Source organism: Takifugu rubripes, unplaced genomic scaffold (genome assembly GCF_901000725.2).
Source record: "Takifugu rubripes unplaced genomic scaffold, fTakRub1.2, whole genome shotgun sequence".
NCBI lineage: Eukaryota > Metazoa > Chordata > Actinopteri > Tetraodontiformes > Tetraodontidae > Takifugu > Takifugu rubripes.
Genome location: NW_021821644.1, coordinates 186,214 through 211,741, shown reverse-complemented (window position 1 = coordinate 211,741; position 25,528 = coordinate 186,214). Strand labels below are relative to the sequence as shown.

The window sequence follows — 25,528 nt, the reverse complement described above, 5'->3', positions numbered from 1 at the left end:
CGTGGTGGGGAACCCTCCGTGTTGTTTATGCAACGTGCAATTCCAGCCATTTCCCACCGCGGTCTGCATTTGCTTGATAAAAAATATGGGTTCCTGTCCCGTTCAGGTCAGAACGTTCGCGGTGGAGAAGTCAGGAAAAGTCAAGTGAAATCTGAACGTATGAAAGCAGATGTGTTTAACAAACATTCCAGTGGTACTGACCCTTCCCCTGGGAAAAAAAAGACAATTGCAGCAAAGTAAATCATGTTAAAACCAGAAAATAACACTGTGAACAATGTTAATAACATGAAATAAGACAGTAAATAATTTAATAGAAAATAACAAGCAAATAATGTTAATAACAGAAAATAACACTGTGAACAATGTTAATAACATGAAATAAGACAGTAAATAATGTTAATAATAGAAAATAACAAGCAAATAACGTTAATAACAGAAAATAACAAGTAAATAATGTTAATAAGAGAAAATAACACAGTAAACTATGTTAATAACATGAGATAAGACAGCGAATCATATTCATAACAGGAAATAACATTAATAACATGGTAAATAAGCTTTGTTTCACAAAGAAGTGGTATAAATGTTGAAGCATAGATGTGTTCTGTAAACGTCAATGTCAGGCGTGAAGCTTGAGGACAAAAGATGCACAAAGAAGCCGAACATGACGAACTAACACAGAGAACGAGCTGAAACGATGGCACATTGTAGTATGAAGGTGGACCACGGGAAGGGGACTTGGGGGGAGGCTGAGCAGAGCAGACGAGGTGGGTTCCTGCTCTTGACCTTCATCCCCACCAGTGTTGACGCGCTGGCTGAGAGGACAGGCGGATCTGACCCACAGAGACCAGCAGCTCTCCGCTCTTCCTCCATCCTTCTGCTGAATCCCATCAGGATCTGGGACGATGCAGGTGGTTATCTGCTCGCCGTGCATTCACAGCACCGCCGCGCCTTATCAGCAGTCTGGAGCCGGTACGCTCAATCGGCTGATTTGTCAAGGGTGACTCCGAAAGATTCTGATAGGCACTCTGCAAATCAGCCAGCTGATCTAAAATATCGACCGACCACGAAAAGTCATTACACACAATAATGGCGGGCAGGACCTTCAAGATGTGACTTAATTAGGTTTCAAATGGCTTCAACTCTGCTTCCCCGGAGAGGCGGCGCACCGCGATGTTCCGCCGCCATCGCAGGTGTGAATATAAAGCAGGCTGCTGCTCCGCTGCCGACACTTAGCATGCGCGGCGGCTACAGCCGGCGTGGCCGCGGCTGAAGCAGCAGAAGGTGAGGAGAGCCAGCTCCAGCAGAACCGCTGGAACGGGACACTTGCTGGAAGTGATTAGTCATAAGTCCTGGTCCAACACATCTGCTGCGACCGTCTCACAGCATTGTTTCTTTCCCCAGAAAACCAAGATTTCCACGTACGACAAGATGTGGGAGTTCATGAGCAGCCGGAGACACACGGTGATGGTGAAGAACGTGGAGGAAGGCATCCAGCGCGTCCTCACCTCGGACTATGCCTTCCTCATGGAGTCCACCACCATCGAGTTTGTCACTCAGCGGAACTGCAACCTCACCCAGATCGGAGGCCTGATCGACTCCAAAGCCTACGGCGTGGGAACCCCCATGGGTACGTACGCTAATGAAGACGTGAGACAAGAGCGGCAGGTGAGTGTGGGAGGAACGCTGCCGGAACTGACCCGAGGCCCCGGAACCACCGGCGACCACGGCAGCCAGTGTTGATTCAGCTCTGACTAATTAGATCACATTGATAATGGTTAAAGTTTAATGCAAAGGTAACGAATCGGTTTACGTCTATTTCCTCAGTTTCCTCGGACATTAAAGCCGAGAGACTGAGGCCAGAACAGGTCAGAGCAGGAGGGATGAGCGGGCCGCGAGTCACCTGACCCAGCGTGTGTGGAGGTGCTACATTTGATTATAGGGCTCAGTGGGAGATTGTCATAATCCTGTTAGCAGCACAGCGAGAACAAACCCCCCAGAGCTGGACCACGATGACCTCACACAACAAGGGCACCTTTAATCACATTTATCCACCAGACGAGATTCCGGCTTCCTGCTGGCACGGCAGCAGGCTGGTCTAGAAATGGCAGCCGGTCCAGTAATGGAAGCAAGCTGGTCCAGTAATGGAAGCAAGCTGGTCCAGTAATGGAAGCAAGCTGGTCCAGTAACGGCAGCAGGCTGGCCAGTAATGGAAGCAAGCTGGTCCAGTAATGGAAGCTGGTCCAGTAACGGGCTGGTCCAGTAACGGCAGCTGGTCCAGTAATGGCAGCTGGTCCAGTAACGGCTGGTCCAGTAACGGCAGCTGGTCCAGTAATTGCAGCAGGCTGGTCCAGTAACGGGCTGGTCCAGTAACGGGCTGGTCCAGTAACGGCAGCTGGTCTAGTAACGGGCTGGTCCAGTAACGGCAGCTGGTCCAGTAATGGAAGCTGGTCCAGTAACGGGCTGGTCCAGTAACGGCAGCTGGTCCAGTAATTGCAGCAGGCTGGTCCAGTAACGGGCTGGTCCAGTAACGGCAGCTGGTCCAGTAATTGCAGCAGGCTGGTCCAGTAACGGGCTGGTCCAGTAACGGCAGCTGGTCCAGTAATTGCAGCAGCTGGTCCAGTAACGGGCTGGTCCAGTAACGGGCTGGTCCAGTAACGGCAGCTGGTCCAGTAACGGCATCTGGTCCAGTAACGGGCTGGTCCAGTAACGGCAGCTGGTCCAGTAATGGCAGCTGGTCCAGTAATGGCAGCTGGTCCAGTAACGGGCTCGTCCAGTAAGGGCAGCTGTCCAGTAATGGCAGCTGGTCCAGTAACAGGCTGGTCCAGTAACGGGCTGGTCCAGTAATGGCAGCTGGTCCAGTAACGGCAGCTGGTCCAGTAGCTAGTTGGTCCAATAATGGCAGTGTGCTGGTCCAGTAACGGCAGGTGGTCGAGTAATGGCAGCCGGCTGGTCCAGTAATGGCAGGTGGTCCAGTAACGGCAGGTGGTCCAGTAACGGCAGCAGCCTGGTCCAGTAACGGCAGCTGGTCCAGTAATGGCAGGTGGTCCAGTAACGGCAGCAGCCTGGTCCAGTAACGGCAGGTGGTCCAGTAACGGCAGCTGGTCCAGCAATGGCATCTGGTCCAGCAATGGCAGCTGGTCCAGTAACGGCAGCAGCCTGGTCCAGTAACGGCAGCTGGTCCAGTAATGGCAGCTGGTCCGTCCAGTAATGGCAGCTGGTCCAGTAACGGCAGCAGCCTGGTCCAGTAACGGCAGCTGGTCCAGTAATGGCAGCTGGTCCAGTAACAGCAGCTGGTCCAGTAACGGCAGCAGCCTGGTCCAGTAACGGCAGGTGGTCCAGTAATGGCAGCTGGTCCAGTAATGGCAGCTGGTCCAGTAACGGCAGGTGGTCCAGTAATGGCAGCTGGTCCAGTAATGGCAGCTGGTCCAGTAACGGCAGCTGGTCCAGTAATGGCAGCTGGCTCAACTGGAGCTTCTCACCAGCCAAACTTCTCCAGGATGCTAAAAAGGTCCTAAAACACCTGAATGAGGGTCCAGGGTGCCCAGAACAGACTGGATATGTTGTTAACACCCTCTGGTGTGATCAGGAAGCCGCCCTCTGGGGAGGGGGGGCGCTGCCAAGGTCATTTTCTGCTGTTTGTGTGCACGTGGACAAGCACACGCTAATGTGACTGACTGTGGCGGTGAGGGAAAACAGCAGAGGTGGGCTGTATTTGCTCTGGGTGATTGCATTTCCTAACTGATGTGCTCGTCCTGAAGGTGTGTGTGTGTGGTGTGTGTGTGTGTGTGTGTGAGCCTGCTTTTATGTCTGCATGCATGCTGTCTATTGACTACAGCATAAAATGGACATTTCATATATTTTACTAGCGTATGCATCTGAATTCTCTGTGGCGTGTGTGCATGTGTGTGTGTGCATGTGTGTGTGCATGTGTGTGTGTGCGGGGAGGAGGAATAAAGGTAAAGTCGTTTTTCACCTCCCAGCCGGCGCGCCTCACAGCGTGTAGGTGCTAACGACAGCAGCGGCGTTAGCATCATGGCTCCCCGGCGGCTCGTTCACGTGCCGTCAGAACAAGGTATTTAAATTGCTAATCCTCCCCTTTTACTACCCTTTTGCCGTCTGCAGCCGGTATTCCCGGTATTCCCAGGCAGCGCAGCCATTTAACATGGATCTCATTGAGTAGCAGCAGAGAAGGTGTCGGCCTGCATTAGTGCTGGGGCCCCTGACGGCCCCCCGACGGCCCCCCCGGCCCCTCGCTGCAGTAATGGACGGACTCGCTTCACCTCCCAGCTGTTAGTCATCGTTAATGGTGTGTTAACGACACCGAGCCTCCAGCGACACGTTCAGCTAATTCTTGGGGCAACATTTGATGATATGGAGGCTCCACAAGCCCTCGGTGGACCCCCAATTAGGCTGATCCACCCCCCCCAACACACACACACACACACACACACACACACACACACTCTTCATGTCAGATGATTTAGTTATTTTCAATGAATGGAGAGATGATGGGATGGAGGGGTGATGATGGGATGGAGGGGTGATGATGGGATGGATGGATGATGGAGGGATGGATGGATGATGATGGGATGGAGGGGTGATGATGGGATGGAGGGGTGATGATGGGATGGAGGGGTGATGATGGGATGGATGGATGGATGATGGGATGGAGGGGTGATGATGGATGGATGGATGGATGATGATGGGATGGATGGATGGATGATGATGGGATGGATGGATGATGGAGGCATGGAGGGGTGATGATGGGATGGAGGGGTGATGATGGGATGGATGGATGATGGAGGGATGGAGGGTGATGATGGGATGGAGGGGTGATGATGGGATGGAGGGGTGATGATGGGATGGATGGATGATGATGGGATGGAGGGGTGATGGGATGGATGGGTGATGATGGGATGGAGGGTGATGGAGGGATGGATGGATGATGATGGGATGGATGGGTGATGATGGGATGGAGGGGTGATGGAGGGATGGATGGGTGATGATGGGATGGAGGGGTGATGGAGGGATGGATGGATGATGATGGGATGGAGGGGTGATGGAGGGATGGATGGATGATGATGGGATGGAGGGGTGATGATGGGATGGATGGGTGATGATGGGATGGAGGGTGATGGAGGGATGGATGGATGATGATGGGATGGAGGGGTGATGGAGGGATGGATGGATGATGATGGGATGGAGGGTGATGATGGGATGATGGGTGTGATGGGATGGAGGGGTGATGATGGGATGGAGGGGGATGGAGGGATGGATGGATGATGATGGGATGGAGGGGTGATGGGATGGATGGGTGATGATGGGATGGAGGGGTGATGATGGGATGGAGGGGTGATGATGGGATGAATGGGTGATGATGGGATGGAGGGGTGATAACCCTAACCCTCTTGCTAGCTCAGCAGGCTAGCATAGCAGCTAAGATGCTAGCCTGAGATGACCCCGATGGTTCCTGCTGGCTGTCTTCATCAGGACATGAAGACGTCCACTCCGAACGTCCAATGTTCCCGCTGGAGTGACACACCTGAGTGCACTTCCTGTCACACCCGTGTCACGTTGCCCGCGACCACTTTTGAGCAGAGCAACTTTCTAGGCTATTAAAGAGCGGGGCAGATGTTCTGGGAGCGCTGTAGCCGGAGCGCTAACTGCTCCGGATGGGAATGTATTTCTGGAATTCTGCTGCCGTCTGTAATTACAGCGTTTGATCATTTCTTCCTTCATTTGTGTGACAAAAACAAACGTGTGTTTGTTATAGATGGCCGGTCTAAAAATAGCGTTTCAGCACATCACTCCGTGTGTGTGTGTGTCGGGGTGTGTGTGTGTGTGTGGGGGGGGGGGGGTCTCTGATCTGACAGATTACATCTGCACAGCGTCTTTTGGACGCCTGTCAGGTGACTCTCGACTCCCGTCTGAATCAGAAGATTAAGAGGCTCTTTTCTCAGCTCCTCTCAGGAGTCCGATGAAGACAACGGAGCCTTCTTCACCCCCCCCCCCCCCCCCCCCCCAGTCATCGTCCACGTCTGACTGACGTCTCCTCCCTGGTTGTGGACGCAGCGCTACCTTCACACACCACCAGCCGCTGTCTTCACACGTCTCAACCCTCCTGGACACATTAGGACCGGTTCAGGTCCTGGCTGGGCCAGGAACCAACAACCGTAGCAACAGCCACAACATGGCGAGATCTTTCACGTCTAGAAACGTTCACACCTGTGTACTGACAGCATTCTTAGCCACAGGTGACCCCAGCTCAGGGTCTCCTGCGTGAGCTGCTGGTTCTGTTGCCACACCTGGTGTGAGCGTTAGCTGTGAATCCTCAGCGCTAGCTAAGCGAGTTCTCCTTCCTGTTCCGTGTAACCACGGTTCTTCAGGTGTCTTCTGAAGAGATGGCGGCTCTACGCTGGTGTTTCCATCTGAGCTTCACCATGTGTTTGTGCCTGTGGCAGCAGCAACGGGGAAACGGTGGACATTAGCGGCAATATTGTGTGGAACAAAGTGAAAACAACGCTAAGTGATGATTATGGGACTGAAATGAATATTGGAGAAGCAAACGTTCTGCTCACATAAACACATTTTAAGAAATAGAAGAGCTAAACTATGACACTGAACCTGAGTAATTAAATCATATTCCCAAACACTGTTGGCAAATAGTCATTAGCATCGTTTAACAGCTTAACACTTTCACATAATCTTAACAGTAAACACTTTAGAAAGATGAAAACAGGGCTGCAAAGCTAACGAACGCGGATAATAACGACAGTTATTATCCAGGCAAACATGTTTGTTCAGATTTTACACCTGACCTCATTTTTTACTCCTCATAAAGCTATGGTGATGATAGCTTAGCTGTTTAACGTAGCACTAAACAATTTAAAGACAGCTACACCGCAGCTACGCTGCAGTTACAAACAGCTACATGTCAGAGGAACTACAGCTACGCTACAATATAGGTTCACTACAGAGCTACACCATTGCTACAGGTAGGTAGACCACAGCTTCTGTATAGCCATGCTACAGCTATGCTACAGTTATACTACAGCTATGCTACAGTTATACTACAGCTACGCTACAGTTATACTACAGCTACTACAGTTATACTACAGTTACACTACTGTTATACTACAGCTATACTACAGTTATACTACAGCTATGCTACAGTTAAACTACAGCTATGCTACAGCTCCATGACAGGTGCACAACATCTATGCTACAGGTGGAGTGCAGCTACAGCTACATTACACTGCACAACTACAGCTGCAGGACAGACACACTGCAGATATATTATAGCTATGCTACAGCAGGAATAGGCCTGTTATTACCCATGTTATTGTACATGAACATATAAAGAAGGCGTGCAGTCATGTCGGTGTGGCAGCTGCCTTTGACAGATGTTCAGACTGGGAGCCTTGCCGAAGGGCACCTCGGCACCTGTCCTGCTATTGGCCCCGTTTCCATATTTTCGTCAAATACTATCAAATGGTTCCACCAGGGGGGGGCAACACTGCTGTGAGAAGGGGGCGGAGCCCCAGATACGGCTGAGCTGACCTGCTCCTCTTTGGTCCTCCAGGCTCTCCGTACCGAGACAAGATCACCATCGCCATCCTGCAGCTGCAGGAGGAAGGGAAACTGCACATGATGAAGGAGAAGTGGTGGAGAGGAAACGGCTGTCCGGAGGAGGAGAGCAAGGAGGCCAGCGCGCTGGGCGTCCAGAACATCGGCGGCATCTTCATCGTCCTGGCGGCCGGACTTGTCCTCTCCGTGTTTGTGGCCGTGGGAGAGTTCCTGTACAAGTCCAAGCAGAGCGCTCAGCTGGAGAAGGTATGGACCCTCTGATCTTCATCACAACAACAGGCCAATTGCTAGCGGTGGCGGCAGTGTTGTGATGCTAATGTTAGCGTGCTCTCTGACATGCAGCAACATAAGGGTTGGTTTCTGTGCATTTATTCACTCAGGCCCAATGGCGACAACAAGATAAGAAACGTGAGGGACTCTGCTGTCACCATGGAGACGAGCTAGACTTTAACCAGCAACTCAAATGACCTGCAGAAACGCGTCTGTGTAGCCTAGACGTTGTTCTGAGGATGGAAAACTAGAAAACCGTTGGTCCAGGTTCAAACACACGTGCACAAACACACACGCCTGCTGTCCAGGTCCAGCCTCAGGTCCAGGTCCAGGTCTGAGCTCAAGGTTCTGGCCAGCAAACGCAGCAGCCTGTGAGTCGCCTGTACACACAGACAGGACACCAGCGAGACGATGGACACACCAGAATTCACACCAGCATACTGTCCTGAACAATCTGGGCAGACAGACAGGCAGGCAGGCAGGCAGGCAGACAGACAGACAGGCAGGCAGGAAGACAGACAGACAGGCAGACAGGCAGGCAGGAAGACAGACGGACAGGCAGACAGGCAGGCAGGAAGGAAGACAGACAGAAAGACAGACAGACAGGCAGGCAGGCAGACAGACAGACAGGCAGACAGACAGACAGAGAGACAGACAGACAGACAGAGAGACAGACAGACAGGCAGGGAGGCAGGCAGGCAGACAGACAGGCAGACGGACGGACGGACAGACAGGCAGACAGACATGCAGACAGACAGACAGACAGACGAACAGACAGGCAGGCAGACAGACAGGCAGGCAGGAAGACAGGCAGGCAGACAGACAGACAGACAGACAGACAGACAGGTTCCCCTTCCTGTACTCAGGTGAAACACAAACTATCATCATCATCAGTAATAACGTGAATCGTTCGGATCCATTTTGGTTTCTTTTCATTTGTAATCTTCCGTCCATGAATAAAGATCGCCTGTTGTCTGTCTGACTGGAACCAGCACAGGTGACTGGTCAGGAGTCAGGAGTGTCCCTCTGATCCTCCGTATCAACTCGCTTTTCTCATTTATTACTGTGAAGTTAAATACAAACACTTGTTATAAATGTTGCACCTTTGTTCAGTAACTGAATATAAAACAGATCCACCTCCAGATTTAATCAGCCTGAGAAACAGGTGACTCTCTAAAGGTGAATGAACGATAGCCTTAGATTATGCTGTCAAAAAACCTCAACGATGACAATAATAAGTGTGTGTGCAGGTGTGTAGCTCAGTGGAGAACCTGCGATAATAACAGGGTTAATAACAGTTGTTATAGACGCTCCTGGGGAATTGAACCAGCAACCATCTGCTGTCAACGCCTGCAAAAGGGCAGGTTGTCCTATTTGTCTTAAAGCAGCTCTTTGATCTCCGTCCTGGTGAAGCGCCTGTGTCTGCCAGGGTGTTAGCGACAGTCGTGTGCGTTTGTGTTGCGTCTGATTGATGCAGTCTGCTGAAACTACTGCCGATGAAACAGGTGCTGAGACAGCCTGTTTTTCTGAGCCAGTGTGTCACCTGAGCCAGTGTGTCACCTGAGTCAGTGTGTCACCTGAGCCAGTGTGTCACCTGAGTCAGTGTGTCACCTGAGCCAGTGCGTCACCTGTTTCACCACGCTGGTTCCCCTGTCAGGTTCCTCCCCAGGTCTGCCTGGATACAGACGCTTTCACCTGTTAACTGCACAGACGAAACACACGCCATTTGACTGCACACCATCAGGAGCTAATGTGTGTTCACCTCTGTCACTGCGTATCCATGGCAACCCTCAGATGACAGACATTATAATGTCATCTGCCTTTAATCGTTTGACCAATGTGGTCCACCTGAACTCTAAAACACAGTTTCACTGGCATGCGTGAGCGTTAGCGACAGTGCTATCTAGCATCTGTTTGCTGTGGTTCACCTCTGAAAACGTTTGAACCTGACCTCAACGTGTTTCATGTTTCCAGATGTGCTAAAGCTGAATACAGGTGTGACAAAACATCTGCAGCTGTTTTCAGCCTAAAGGTCCCTCAGACGGACCAGTTAGAACACCGGTACGTCACCATGGCTGCACATCCTGCTGCCGCTCCGTTAGCTGCCACTAGCTCGCCTGCTAGCTTTAGCGCGATTGGATTCTGAATAAAGTCTCGAACACGTTTCAAATACGACAGCGTCAAATTCTTCGTTCCAACCCTGCTTTAATCATCCCAGACCAGGAAAACTGGAAAAGTTGTGGAAGCTAAAAGATGTTTCCTCTAGACGTCAGTGTTGCACACAGGTGAGCAGCATGGCGGCTGAAGATCTGAGCAGATCTGAGCCGGAGTCACCGGTGACGGAGCTCCCGGTGAAGCCAGATTCCCTTTGTTAGGCTCCTTTCAGTCACCATGTGTTGTGGGATTTAGGAATTCTTGGTTCATCTGAAGGATGTTCAGCAGCATGGAAACTGCTCCTCTGTCACATTTCCATGATCACCATGATGATTCTTTCCTTCCTTCCTTCCTTCCTTCCTTCCTTCCTTCCTTCCTTCCTTCCTTCCTTCTAGCTTCTCCTCCGTTTCCTCTTCCCTCTACTCCTCCTCCCGCTCCTCCTTCTCCTCCTGCTCTTCTCCTCTCTTCCCTGGCTGCTGCTGCAGAGTAACCAGACTCGGGGTGCAGGGACCACCAGCTGTTTGTGAGGAGCCCATCTCATCAATGCCCCCCCAACACACACACACCCACACACACACACACACACACCACACACACGCATGCTTATGGATGTGCAACAACACCCATGTGGTGAGGGGGAGCCTGGTGGATGCAGATTTACTCCATCCATTCCTTATTTGAAGAACTGAGGAGGACAGGGTGTAGAGTTCTGCCTCCTCCTGCCCAGGTCACTCTGGGTGTCCCTCACTTCCTGAGGATCACAGACAGCTCTGTCCACATCTGCATCCACCTATCCATCATTTCCACCTCGTCCAGGTCATGGGAGAAGCAGTTGTTCGAGAAGGTCCACAGCACCATCTAAGCTCCTCTAAGAGAACACCAAAGGAGATATGGTCCCTGCAGGGGGTCCTGGGTCTCCCTCAGAGTCTCCTTGCTGCTTGACATGCCTGAACCGCCTCAGCTGGCTCGGTCAACTTGGAGAAGATCTAGCCAATCTCTTTATTTTGGCCCCTCTCATAACCTCTGAGGCTGAGCAGCTCTCTTGATCCTTTCTTTGGGTCACAGCAAAGGCCAGTGAGACATGGGCCAGCCTGGTTCCACTGCAGAAGCTATACCCTCTCACCTGACCATGTTGTGTTCTGTCACCATGCCACCTGTCCACCTCTACTTCTGCCACTTTCCCATCCCCTCCATCTTGTCTTTGATTTCCCCCTCCGATGAACCAGAGAACCAGCTACTGAAACTCCTCCTTCTGTCAGGTGGGACCCTCTCCAGCCTCAGACTTGGAGGAGCTGATCTTCATCTGCTTCACACTGACCTACCTGAGCTGAAGGTGGAGGCCTGACAGCCTCAAGTAGGAAGTGGGCAGGAAGCTGTCCAATTGTGATACAGTCCCTCAGACCACTGGAGGACCAGATCAAAGAAAGTCTTGAAGTCCTCCCCAGCAACACCTACACCTCCATCACTGTGATGCCCAGACAGACAGCATGAATTCACAGGCATGACCTTGGCATGTCCTTACCAATGGTGTATGCTCAGACCTGCTTCTCTCAAGGTGATCAGTGTTTTCCCATCAAGGAACTCCCAGTTTATATCACAGTTCAGAAAGAGGTGCCCAACGAACAAACACCAGCCTCAAATAATTCATTTACACTGTTGGTATCATAATTGAGCTATACTTCTATGTGTGTATTATGCGGTACTGGGACACAGGCGACGCAGTCTGAGCTTGGACGCCTAGACTTCTCTCTCCTCTGACACTTTCCCAAGCTCTTCTGGGATGGTGTCCGCCGGTCAGCCGAGTGACATAGTCACTTCAGGATGGCCAGGGTCTTCCCCGGGGTTTCTCCCGATGGGACCACCTGGAACACCTCCCAAGAGAGGCGCCAGGGGGCATCCAATACAGATAGATGATAGATATAATAGATGCCCAAGCCACCTCAGCAGCTCTACTCTGAGCTTCAGCCAGGAGTCCCTCACCCTATCTCCAAAGGAGTACCCCCCACCACCCTGGAGAGGAAAGCCATTTTAGTCCACTTGTATCCAATAACGTGTTCTTTCAGTCATCAGTGGAAAGAGGTCTCACATACTGCTGTGGGGGGCAATGTGGACAATGCTCCTGCTCCTGTCATGCAAGGACTGTACAACGTTTAGCCGAGGGCCTCCAACCCCCTGAAGCACTTCCGACATGATGCTACGAGGAACACAGTTCCTGAGTTCTGTTCTCTGTGCACAAATCACATATGGACTGGTGGGCAAATTCCCACAACACCTCAAGCACCTGTGAAGGGTATGGAGCTGGTCCAGTATTCCATCACCAGTTGGGGCACCTGCCAGCACCCCTTCCTGGGCCTCTGAAAAAGTCCTTTTACCCCAGTGAGGGTAACATTCCATATCCCCACGGCCAGAGTCACTCTCCAAGATTGGGTAGTCCAGCCCCATGGGGTGCACACAAATCAGATAGCACTAGCCCTTTTGAACTCTCACATGGATTGTGACCCTACGGGAAATAGCCTACATGCTTGACCCAAGGCCTGGCTCCAGGGTGGGTAAACTGCCTCACGTTATTATTGATCTGGGGCCTTTGGAACCTCTCTTACTCTACTGCTTTCCCTAGTACCTGTTTGGGAGACCCTACCAGAGGCATTGAACCCCCAGCAACATAAACCCCAGGGATCCATCAGGTCCGCAAACCCCTCCACGCCATTAAGATGGCGGTTCATGGAGCGAAAGCTGCATATGGACAGCAATAATATGGAGATTATGGAGATTCTCCATTAAACTTATGGTACAGAACCAAACAGTATGAAAGGAAAAGTCCCTAAACAGATTAAGAGAACGATTACACAGAGAGAGAACAATAAAGAAAGCGAGAAGGGTTTTACGTTCATGTAAAAAAAAAGAAAAAAAAGCCACACAGTAATTCGTCATGGTCGAGATTTCATATTTTTCTAATATAAAACACTCATAAAGTGTCAGATCACGGAACATTTCATATGTTAGTTCCAGAGTTTGGACTATCCGTCTACGCTGTGTGGGCAGAGCTCCGTTACTAAACTGATTTGTAGAATTTGCAGAGCCGCGACGGAGGCAAAAAGGTGAAATAGCTTCAGAGTCTACGGCTACGTTCCTGTAACTGCTGCGCCCTTTTAAATCAACTTCCTGTCTGTTACACTCACGTCCTGTCACCTTTCCCTCAATGACCTGGTCAGTGCTGGAGTGGTAACAACTGGGGCTTCGTTAGCTGTAGCTAGCCGGGGGTAGCTAGCGTTCCCTTCGGTGGTTTCTGTGCTGAGCTCTGGTTCAGGACCATCTGTGCACAAAAGTTTGGATTCTGTTGAGATTTTAACAGCCAGGCTAATAGTTTCTGCCAACCTGTCAACACGTCTGCTGTCTTAGGAAAAGGCGGAGCGTTGAAATCTTACATAAATGATGGGAATGACGGCACCGCCGACTCGCTCGCTAATCTAACCCAGAAATGCATTCATCCATAATTCACCTCTGATTTCACGAGCCCGTCAACACATTCTTACGTAGAGAAGTTGCACCCTGTTTTTAGCCATTAGCACAGAAACGTGGTGGACAGAAGCTCCCACAGGAAACAAACCACACTGTGAGGACCAACTCTTGCTCTCTGAAGGCTGCAGAACTTCCATATCTGACGAACCACGGCTGCGCTGAGCTCTCTCAGCCTTGAGGTGCTCTGAAGGCTGCTGGGAGCAGCTGCACTCACAGTCAGACACAAACCTGCAGGCGTACTGGAGGTCCAGCAGCACAGGAACCTGGTGGTGACCACAACAATGTGCAAACCTTCTGAACTTGAATGTTCCTGCTGGTTTGGACCACGGCTGATGATCCTGTGTGTCCATGTTTTCTAGTTTCTTCTCCAGTGAACTTCAGTCACCTGCAGAACGTTTTAAGTTCTTGCCTATTGAAGATTCTAGCATGTTGTTGTTGATGGGCACAGATGCTTCTCACGCTGCCTGTGAGCCGCACACTTTGCTGTCTTGGCCGTGTGTCCACTGGACATTTGTGGTGACAAATGGTCAAACATCGTCAGGTGACACCGCTGAACTCAAAAATACACTGTGCTTAAATGGAGACACTGAAGTGCTCAGAAGGTTATTTCAGAAATGAAAAGGTGGCACACAGGTGGATCACAGATAGCTGGGACACATTCCAGCACCTGCACCTCCACCTCCACCTGCACCTCCACCTGCACCTCCACCTGCACCTCCACCTCCACCTGCACCTTCACCTTCACCTCCACTTCCACTTCCACTTCCACTTCCACTTCCACTTCCACTTCCACTTCCACTTCCACCTTCACCTCCACCTCCACCTCCACCTCCACCTCCACCTCCAGCTCCACCTCCACCTCCACCTCCACCTCCACCTCCAGCTCCAGCTCCACCTCCACCTCCACCTCCACCTCCACCTCCACCTGCACCTCCACCTCCACCTCCACCTGCACCTCCACCTCCCAGCAGCCATTTCTGCAGGTTGAGTCCGTCACTCATCACTTGTTTGTGTCTGTCAGCCTTTTCCCACGTGGATGATGAGGCCTGTGTAAATAATGTGGACTGGTCCCACTGTTCCCCATTTGCCTCCTAGCGTAGCCTGGAGAGAAGGGCCCCTCCCTCTGAGAAACCCCACAGCGGCGTGCAGCTGCAGCTGATGCTTGAGCCTCATAAAATCTCTGTAATCCTGTGACCCCATAGCAGCCACCATCCATTCAGCACGCCACCAGCAGGCAGCCGTGATGACAATGGCTCCCCTGACAGGCAGCAAAGTGGGCCCAGCGCTCCCAGAAGCCCTGAGGCTGCTGCTATAAAACAAAGCAAAGCAAAGCAAACGAGAGGAAGTTGCTCGGCTGGTTCCTTTCACAGCCAGACCGACATTTGTCGACAGCCTCACCTCGATACAGCTGCAGGTGGGAGTTGAACTCCATGAATCTCCACCGTTCATTCCAGTCCCGGCTCACGATGGCCGACGACATTAATCCAGTCAGAAAAGAGGGCGTGGCCTTTGAAATGGTCGGAAAAGTCGGGTTGTGAGAAACCTCTGATCCGGATTGTGGGCCGCAACCTTCAGAGTGGGTGTGGGAGGCTGGAGGAGGCTTTAGGAGCTCAGATGTTGAGACCATGATCCAAAACCATCGGGGCAACAGTCACCTTGGCCTCATGAGTGAAGGAGGATTTATTTATTTATTTATGTATTTAGAAAACACACTTGTTTTTGTCTGAAGGATATTAACCTGAATGGAGAAGGACAAAGATGAGTCCAGTCAATACGAAGGTGCCATCTCCATCTGGGGGGGAGGGGGGTCATGGGCATAGACCACTGGAGCGCCACTGGAGTTCAGTCTGGGAGGGTTAAAGCATCAAACCTCTGTGGAAGAACATCTGGAAGGTGCATGAGCAGCAGCAGCACCTTGATAAACGTGAAGGTTCTCCAGATGTTCCTCCAGCTGCAGAACACGTTTAGCTTAGATTCGCTTCGAGTTCTGCAGCAGAGCGGCAGAAAAGAACACCTCACATTGCTGACGTCGTCCACGTCCTGTCACGTAAACGCTGTAACTGGTGTCCAGATGCTCAGTAGCGGGCTAACTGGTGAGAACCTGCAGAGTGACCTAAAGACACTCTTCTGGATCAGGATAAACCTGATCCATCCGGTCGTTCCTCCATCACATCTCACTAGGCTTTGAGACGTGAGCTGACCCAGCTAGCTAAACTGGTCTCCAGTCTCATGGACTGGACTGGTGAATGGAACCTCACGCTTGTTGCTTGGGGTGTTGCAGGTGCAATGTGTCTGTTGCTCCACGTTCAGCAGAAGAAACCACCAATCACCTAGCAACCACTAGCACAAGGGTCACATGACATCCGTAGCTCCTCTTGGCTTCCTGTTGTTCCCAGACGACTGTAGTTTAAATGTTGTTATCTGCCGTCCGTCGTAGATGCAGCTGAAAACATACTCGTGCTATGCTAACTAGGCTCGGCTACTTTTGCAGATCTGTATAACTTATGAGTGACTTCCTCCGACTGAAGATGTGATGGTGACATCGAAGCGTTGCCGGAAGGGCCTAAAATAAATGTTGGAGCAAAAGACCTCAAAGTGGATCGGTGGACAGAGGCTGGACGTGCACAGCAGCTGTGAGGACGCGTGTGTTTTTTCTGATCGCAGCTGCTCCGTCCTGCTGGACGCGTAGCATGCAGCGTAGCATGAACACGCGTCACCGCTAAGTTAGTCAAAACCCCATCGTAGGAAGCGCTGCGGACGCCACGCCGACCCAGACTGGAGCTGCTGTTGCCGGGCGGGTGTTCGGGGGCCTGGAACCCATTCTGTCTTCTTCTCTCCACAGAGGTCCTTCTGCAGTGCCGTGGTGGACGAGCTGAGAGTCTCCCTCAAGTGCCAACGGCGGCTCAAACACAAGCCGCCGCCCCCTGCCCTGGTGAAAACGGAGGAGGTCATCAACATGCACACCTTCAACGACCGCCGACTGCCCGGCAAAGAGACTATGGCCTAAAGTGGGAGTCGCCGCCACACTACCACCCTCTGTCCTGCAGCGAGGGGGTGCGGCGAGTCATGGGGGATAAGGGTGGGGGCAAATGGTAGGAGGGTCACCGTGGGGGGTTGCAATGATTGGGTGGGGTCAACAAAAGGAGGAGGGGCTTAGATGACATGTCAATCTCCTTTACATACGAATATAAAGAGTCAACAGTATTTCCTGTGGAAATAACCCGAACCTGGGGACCATTTCAGCGAGTGACCTCATTATTGGCGCCACCTTTGGGGAGGTGGCAGCATGACAGGTTCCGGAATTTCCAATCCCAGGATTCAAAGAGGGAACAAACAGGCCCCCCCCCCCGTCCCCGCCCCCGTTGACTCTGTCGGCTGAGCGTCGTCCCAGAGACACTGTGGAAGATCTTTACGTCTTTGGAACAATTGAGGGGGCTGAACCGAAGCCCCGAGGGCGGCGGGGAGCTCGGTCGCCCCGTAAATGTATAGAAGAGGCTTCGCTTCAACGTATATAAACTGATCCAACGTGAGACTAGCTCTAATGTATAATCACCCATCAGGCAATAAGTGAGGCCATGTCTTTGTGTTTGGCAGTATTAACACTTTTAGTCTACCTACCTGTGGGGGGGTGGGGGGGGGGGGTGCTACTGGGGGAACGGGGTTCAACGCATATGTCACATGACCTGGAGTGGTGGGGTCGTGGCTCGCCGCCACCACTTCACACACAAACTATTTATTTCAAGTATTTATTGTCTTATTTATGACACGTGTTATTTATACCATGACGACTGCAGCTCCGGGTCCACACGCCTTCCCAGCGTTTGCTCCACGTTTTCCCTCTTTCCGATGATCCGACTTTGCTTTTTCCTTCGGCAAACTTTCACCGGGAAAATGACGTTTCTACGACGACGTGTTTTTGTACGAACAGAATCCAAACTTTTGTAATGATTTTTAAAGACACAAAGAGCATCAGGAGGAGCATCATCGGGGGAGGGGCTGCACTCCACACACACACACACGCGCGCGCGCGCGCACACACACATGAAAACACACTTGCACACACCCACACACACTCGCACTCTCACACAAGCACGCATGCACACATACACACCCACACACAGAAACACACACTCCCACTGTATCCTAAACAAAGATTCGTTAGCACAGTTAGCACATTCTGGTTAGCGTCCATAAGAAAATGTTGTTTTGGCAAATACGTAAGAAAGAAAACTATTTTTATCATGTAAAGCAGCTCATATTTACAGAAAGCTATTTTTACTTCACCTGCCGTCCCACTGATCGGAGCCACGTAGAGACGAGGGACGAGCGCTGCCGATGCTCATGATTCCCGGCTGGCTGAGAGACTCCAGCAATCGCGTGTAAATGGTTGGAACAGATGTATTTAAAGAAAATGAACATTTAACTAATTTTCAACTTGTGGTGAAAACAAAATGACGTGCACACAGTTTACCCTTTGAAGTTGATGCACAAGTTTAAAGAAAATAAAGGAATACTCACAAACCCTCTGCCTCTGTTTCAGTGTTTGCTAACAGTTGTGACGGCTCGTGTGCTCATCCAGAATAGTCACCTTTAACCATCACAGCTGTGGTCCAGGTCAGCATGTGCCGGTGCGCTCCTGTTTAGATGAGAACCTGATTGTTCTCCTCATTCCCTGAGTTTTGCAGAGCTAAGTTGTGCGCTAGGCCCGAGGTGCCTCATCCGTCCTCCGAAGATGCTGGAACAGGCGGAGATTGTTCCGACAACACAAGACATGGGCCTGCTTGTAGGTTTGGCTAACAGTGCAAAAACTGCCAGTTAGCATTGGGGAGCAGCATAAGGCCTCATCCCAGGCCGGAGAGGTCCAGTTGGTCAGTTCAGTCGGTGACCGGAGGTGCTGCAGCGGCGACTCTGTTTTGGTTTCCCACTCAGTTTCGGTGCATCTTCGTTCATTTGCGGCTCATTTAGCTTCTGTAATCCTCTTGATCTTCAATTAATGCCGGGCGACCTTTTGAAAAGAACAATCTTCTGGTTCTCTGTGTCGCAGTTTTTGGACATGAACAAGCAGACAGGTGCCTTCTGAGCGGAAAGGCCTCTTTCCGCCTCCTCCTCCTCGTCACCGAGGCTCCGAAGGAGAGGCTGGAAAAATCCTGGCAACACATTTCTCGCTTTGTTGTGAGGGCAGACTTAACCTTCTGATGCCTGATGCTCACATAATCTCACATTAAAAACCTCCAGTCATCACAGGAAGGTTTGTCTCTGCCAACGGCCTCAAACAGGAACACCATCTTTAGCTACAGCATCCATCACCTCTTGGCAGTGGTATTAGCCCGTTGGCAGTGTTAGTAAGTCGTTAGCAGTATTATTAATCCGTTAGCATTGTTATTAACCAGTTAGCAGCATTATTAACCCATTAGCAGTATCATTAACCCATTAGCATTAGCAGTATTAGCAGTATTTTTAACCCCTCAGCAGTATTATTAACCCGTTAGCAACATTATTAACCCTTTAACTCCTATTTTTAATAGTCCTGATTGACATATTTAGAGCTTCCTGTTAAACTGGGCTCACCACTGGAGCTCTGCACTTCGAACCACCCCAGTCAGCCCTCCTCAAGGTCACTGCCTGACCAGTCCTTGACCTCTACAGGTGATATGAGTTACAGTGAGTCAGCAAATTGGCAGCCAATCAGATTAGAGCAGCCATCTTCCCTGCCCTGACCCCTGTGTTGGTCCAGATCTGTGGAGAGGAGCCGCGGTGGAGCAGCCATTAATCAGGTTTGTGTCTAAAGAGGATCTGATGTGCTTGACCTCTGGGTTCAGCCCTTAACTTCAGGTGTGTCCGGCAGCACAGCGACCCTGGAATTAAAGCTGCACCACAGCATATTTGTCCTGCCCACAGCAGAACGCTGCCCTCCGTGGGGGAGCTAGCAGGCTGCAGCAAGGAGACAAATGCTAACATTACAGTCCTTTTCCAAATAGAAAACCTTCTATTTGTCATTTCATTGCTATTAAACTGTGAATTCGCGAGATGAGAAGGCAATGCTAATGCTAACTTTAACGTCCATACAAGAAAACTGACTCCGCTTCACACTTTTCCGACTGGAATCAGCCAACGAGGGACGAGAAACGTGAGGCAGAAAAAGGAAACCAAAGCTGTACGTGTGAAATCGGGGGTGAGAAACACTGGATCGTGGAACAAAAACAGCACTTCAGATCCAGGAACTGTTGTTGATGTGACATTTCCACAGCACCATAAAGGTGCTGGGCTGTAATTTTGTTGGTAGATTATTGGAGCCGTAAACACGGAGCTGAATGATTTATCCCCCCTCTGATCCACAACACCGGAGATTTACAGCCACGATCCCAAATTCCACTAAGGAACACCACACAGACCTGAGGAACCATGATCACATTACATGGATCCAGAACCAAAGGAGCAGACCAGATTACAGGATCTGGACTGGAGCCGCGCCGCCGCAGAAGGTGCTATCATGCTAACACCTTCTAAATACAAACGTCAGTCTGGACCCAGGTTTGAGGGTTGGACCTACTCTAAATTCTTCATACTGAAGCTGAAAATAGCAACATGGCCTCCAGGAAGTGTGTTGTTGCTATGGTGATGCATTCATCCACCCCTTTTGATTACAGATGAACAAAAAAAGTTGTTAAAAAAACCAACATTTCATTAATTATACTGTATTTGATTCTGGTGGTTTTGGACTCTGGCTGATACCAGCAACAGATCCAGTTAGCTCAGAAAAGGCTAATGCTAACAGTCCCAATTATACTGAAGGGAAACAGGCGGGAACCCAGAACGTTTGAGGAGAAAACCTCGAAGCAGACGTGTAAGGGAGAGGCTAACCCACAATGCATTGCAGCAGATTCCTGAGAGCTCTGGCTCGTTGTTGCGGGTGTGAAAATGTGTGTTTTGGGTCCCGCCGGGCTGGACCGTCCGGAGGGTTTCTGGCAAGCTTCCCTGCAGGACAAACACCTCCAGAAGATCCTGTTGGACAACAAACAACGGCAGCTTTCCATTGTTTGTCTATTAGCCACCAGCGCAGCTACAAGCAAACCTACTAAAACATGAAATCCATGTAAATCTCCTGCTCATAATCCGTTACCGTAGCAACAAGCTGAGTCCTCCGCCGGCTTAATGAAAACATGGCAAAGCCATCAAGGCGCCGCATCTCTAATCCTTCCCCAGGAAGCAGCCCGCAGAAACAGGCAGCAAGGAAGTCAACGGCTCCAGGAAGTGTTCAGCCCGGCTGCAAATCCGAGCCGGTTCCCCCCTCCAACTTGGACCGGCTGCCAGTGATTCCGAGCCTGGAGCAACGGCAGCAACGTGACTGCCTGTGTTGCGTTCACCACAGGTGAACTCACAAACAGCCTGAACAACAGCAACACAGGTGACGCTCCAGCTCCTTTAGGAACAGTTCTGATGGAAACTCAGAACATCTGACCCAAAGAGCCAAAGAACCAGGGAGAGATGTTTGAGAAGAACAAGGCTGGTTTCTTTAGGAAGAGAACAGACGGCTGTGTTCCGCCTGTTGCCTTTAAGAGCCGAGCCAGTCAGTAAATGGCCGACTGGCTGGTGTCCTGATCCGAGTGAACATGTGCAGAAGCGACAGGCAGCAGAAACTCTGGTGCTGAATTATGGATCCAGCCTGGATTATTGATGAGGCTCCAGCAGGAGCTCTGATCAGCAGCTTCTCTCTGCTGCACCCGAACATCTCGGAGTTGGAGCCGGTGTGATGATGTCAGCGAAGCCTGGAGGCCCTCGCCAACCACCATCAGCATCTGGGCTGGACTCAGACTGAAGGTCTGGCTGCTGCTCCTCGGACCGTCAGGCTGAGCTGATCTTGAGATGGTTTTTTTATTGATCCACCATCTTCTTGATGACAAAGTTTTGGAGCGAGATCAGGTGATCCCACAGGCAGAATCCTTCTGGAGGAGATGGTCCTGTGTGTTTAACGGGATCGGTTAGAGCTGCAGCCTGGTAGATGAGCGATGAGGAGGCTCATCTTCACTTCCATAATAACTGTAATCTGGGGCCACAACGAGCGTTTGAGCTAATTGGCTTCAGGCTGTAGTGGCTCTTCTCTCTAATCCATCTACAATCAGCAGCACGGAGCTGCATCACAACGAGTGACGGGTCAAGCTGGACCAGTTCCATGAGCATCAGGACAAACAGCGCGACTTCTTCCCCCCCAATGCTGCTGCTGATTCGGTCCCAAACCCTCCACCAGTCCCAACTGGTCCTGAACCCAGTCAAATCACGTTTCTGCTTCAGTCTGCGTCTTTTTCCTACATAGTTGGGAAGCTGTGAACTCATCTGAAGGTCCTGGGGGGTCATGTAAGGAGGTCGGAAGGAAGCAGCGAGTCCACCGAGGAGATTAAGGCTGAAGAGCTCAGTAGTGGTGATGGAAACATCATCAAAGAAGATGTGGAAGTGTAGGTGGAGGGACAGGGAGCCTGAGGGGAGACAAGAGCCCCCCGGTCCTTCTGGGGTGATCCAGCTCCTAGTCAGACCTACAATCAGAGGTAGGTAGAAGTGTAGCATGACCCACCATCACAGCCGTTATCTGACCCACCCCCCTCATCCATCATGAGGGTTTACTGCTCCTCTAGGTTCTCCGTGGTGTGGTTCTGGAGAACCTGGGTGCAGGACTATTGTTTCAGGCTGTCCTCCACCTTATGGACAGGAATACTGTTTCCTCCCCAGTAGCTGGAGCAGATATATTCTGATTCTGTCAAAAACATCAGAGCTAAATGTAGCTAAATGTATATGAAATTCCAGGCTGAGTCAGCTCTCCGTTCATTTAAGAGCATTTTAATATGTACACTACGATGCGCATGTTGAGAACTTTTAAAGCAGTTAACAGAAGATGATGTCTCCCGTCTCCAGCCTGTCCTCCTGCTCCTCAACCTAATCAGGACCTTCTCCTGTTCTCCTGGGCTCAGAACCATGACACTTCCTGTTTACAGGAAAGTGCCGCCTTTCTTCTATGTTCTTCACCCATGAGGGGGTCAGTGGTTGCCTCGTTAGGGACTTTCCTGTTTTGAATAAAGCAGAATGGAAACAGTGTTGCTTCGTCCTCCACCTTCTATCTGCTCCAGAAGAAAAAGCTTTAAATATTCAGGCCGTCTTCCTGTTATCAGCCCTGAGCTCTGAGCTCTGGCAGGTATCCCTGTTATCGTTGTTGAGAAGGAAATTATGGCTATATCATGTGGTCCAGAAGCTGTGTCGACCCCCCCCCCCCCCCTTCTTTATTATACAGGCTGGAATCTCACACTACGACTCCAGCATATTAAAGCTGCTCCAGTTTCTCAAAGTCGAGTGGAGATGACCACGTCCACACGGGTTCTGCTGCAATAGGACCCACATAGGACCCACACAGATCCAGTATGGTACCAACATGGGATCAATTCAGGACCAGCACAGAACCACACAGATCCAGTATGGTACCAACATGGGATCAATTCAGGACCAGCACAGGACCAACATAGATCCAACATGGGAGAGAACGTGGACCCACACAGATGCGGTATGGTATCAACATGGGACCAACCTCAGGACCAACACAGGACCCCACACAGATCCGGTATGGTATCAACATGGGACCAACTCAGGACCCACACAGATCCAGTATGGTACCAACATTGGATCAATTCAGGACCAGCACAGAACCAACATGGATTCCAACATGGGAGAGAACGTGGACCCACACAGATGCAGTATGGTATCAACATGGGACCAACTCAGGACCAACTCAGGACCAATACGGGACCAACATGGGAGAGAACGGGGACCAACTCAGGACCAACACAGGTCCAACATAGGATAGAATGGGGACCCAACTCAGGACCAACACGGGGTCCAACATGGGATAGAACGGGGACCAACTCAGGACCAACACGGGTCCAACATGGGAGAGAACGGGGACCAACTCAGGACTACTACTGTCATTCTTGTTTTACTTTTCATCAACAGACATTTCTGCTGCTGTTGAGGTGCAGCGGGTTCTGTTCAGGGTTTGGACTCTGGAGAAGAAGTAACGAGTTTGCAGGAGGCGTCAGTCGGTCACAGAATGCTCGCACAGGTCCAGACAGACATTAATGTTCATGTTTCTGATCTGTGAGAGGAAATTAGCCATGTCAAGAGAGCCAGTGATGAACCGAAGCTAACGACGGGGAAACGGGGCGAACGTGGCCCCTGGTTCCAGCGCTACGATGCTCTTCCATAATGTCAGTGCAGCTTGGAGGTCAGTTTCTGAACAGACATGGTCCACAGAGCTCGCAGTCCTCTCGTTAGCATCAGCAATAACAGCAGAGATGGAGTGGAGAAATAAAGACAACCAGAACCAACAACCGTTGATAAACCACCAGTACCCGTAACACCAACAGGTCTGTGGTCCACCTGTGGGTCTGCAGGGTTGTGTTGTTCAGATCTCTATGTGGCATTATTAGCCTGCGAGGTTCACAGCGGTGGAGGCTGCTTCTCTGAGAGGGAGACTGTCTGCTGTTGTGGGACTGATTAATGGAGGACACTCACATCCAACCTCACCATGAACAGGAGCGACCAGCGTGAGATCTGGAGACAGCTGGGATTCTGAGCACGAGAAGTAATCTGTCTTTATGGCTTTATGGTCAACCTGGGTCACTTGTATAAATGCTGCAATGACCTTGGACCTGATTACTGGACCTTCGTCTGGATTTAATTGATCTTCAGCCAGGCCATAAATGTTGTCAGTGCTGAAGCCATCTGCTAACTTGCAGTTCCAAATGAAGAACTGTGTTTCTTAAAAAGCATCAAATTTTATTCACCTCATTGTTCTACAATAATGGACGAGCCAACACTGGCAACTACGCTCAACATCTTTGTCCAACAAAATTCAGAAAGATAAAGCTGCCCCGTCACCTTGGAGGTGTTCAGCAGAAGGTTCTCCTGTTCCTTCTCTCTGCTGTTTAAAGTCATGCTGGTTGCAGATCAGCCACTTTTTACTTTGTTCTCGATGATTTGAAGACCACAGGTGAGCACTGTGGAACCGGTGTGATGGTTTTGGGGAAAGGATTCTCATTTTTCTCTATAAGCCAAGAAAGTTCAGAGGCACGTTTCTGCTGGCATATTTTTATTGGAGGATACATATCGATTCATTTGAGGGTGAGTTAAATGAGGATAATTACTATAAATAGTTGCTAAAGCTTCATGTTTGACCAACTCCGTCTCTCCAGATATGGAGTTTGTTTGAACTACCCCAGGGCTGAACTACATGTAGTTTTATAAGCTTCACTGACATCTCTGGCCTGGACAAGTGAAGGAAAACCCATCAGGACGGAGATGAAGAGGACACACAGATGGACCCATTTCAGGGGTTGACTAACAGGTCTTACATAACGACTATAAGTGGTGAATAGAGTTGGTCACAAAGACAGTGGGAGTTCCCCGCTGTCTCTTTCACAACCAGTGAGACCAACCAGAGCCCCAGAGGAGATAAACACATGCACACACTCCGAAGCTGAAGACACATAAAGGGAGGTTAAACCGGGAAAATATCATAAATCAAGCTTGTCTCGCTGGATAGGTGGATGTGAGAGGACAGAGGAACGGAGAATCAATCCTGCTTAAACGGTGACCCCGCCCCTCCACGGTGGCTCCACCCATCCCACAGTGGCCCCACCCCTCCCACAGTGGCCAATAGAGATGAACAATCCTTGATAAGTTCTTTGAACCAGATGCTTTGGTGCAATTACTGACTACCAACTCAGCTTTTCTCAGATGTCAGCCACGCCCCTTTTCCATCATAAACTTCAGGTTTATCAGACCGCTTTCTTCGTGTGCTTACATTCAACCACCAACGCCTGGTTCGGCTCAATCAGCATCTACCACAGAAACGATCCAAACAAAACAATAAAAGTCAGCAATAAATCATTGGCAAGGAACAAGAATCGCTCACCCACGTCTACAAGACTGGGGTCACCACAAGAGGTGACAGCCA

The 25,528-nt window shown here is 50.6% G+C and overlaps 1 protein-coding gene across 1 annotated transcript; it reads left to right on the top strand.

The window, feature by feature from the left end:
• Window positions 1-1,386: 1,386 nt before the first annotated feature.
• On the top strand, window positions 1,387-16,640 carry LOC115248621 (glutamate receptor ionotropic, kainate 2; the record flags this gene model as incomplete). Its single annotated transcript, XM_029832375.1, has 3 exons — window positions 1,387-1,630; window positions 7,586-7,836; window positions 16,376-16,640. Coding segments are annotated over 3 exons (660 nt in total), but the record flags the coding sequence as incomplete, so codon positions are not given.
• Between the last annotated feature and the right edge of the window lie 8,888 nt (window positions 16,641-25,528).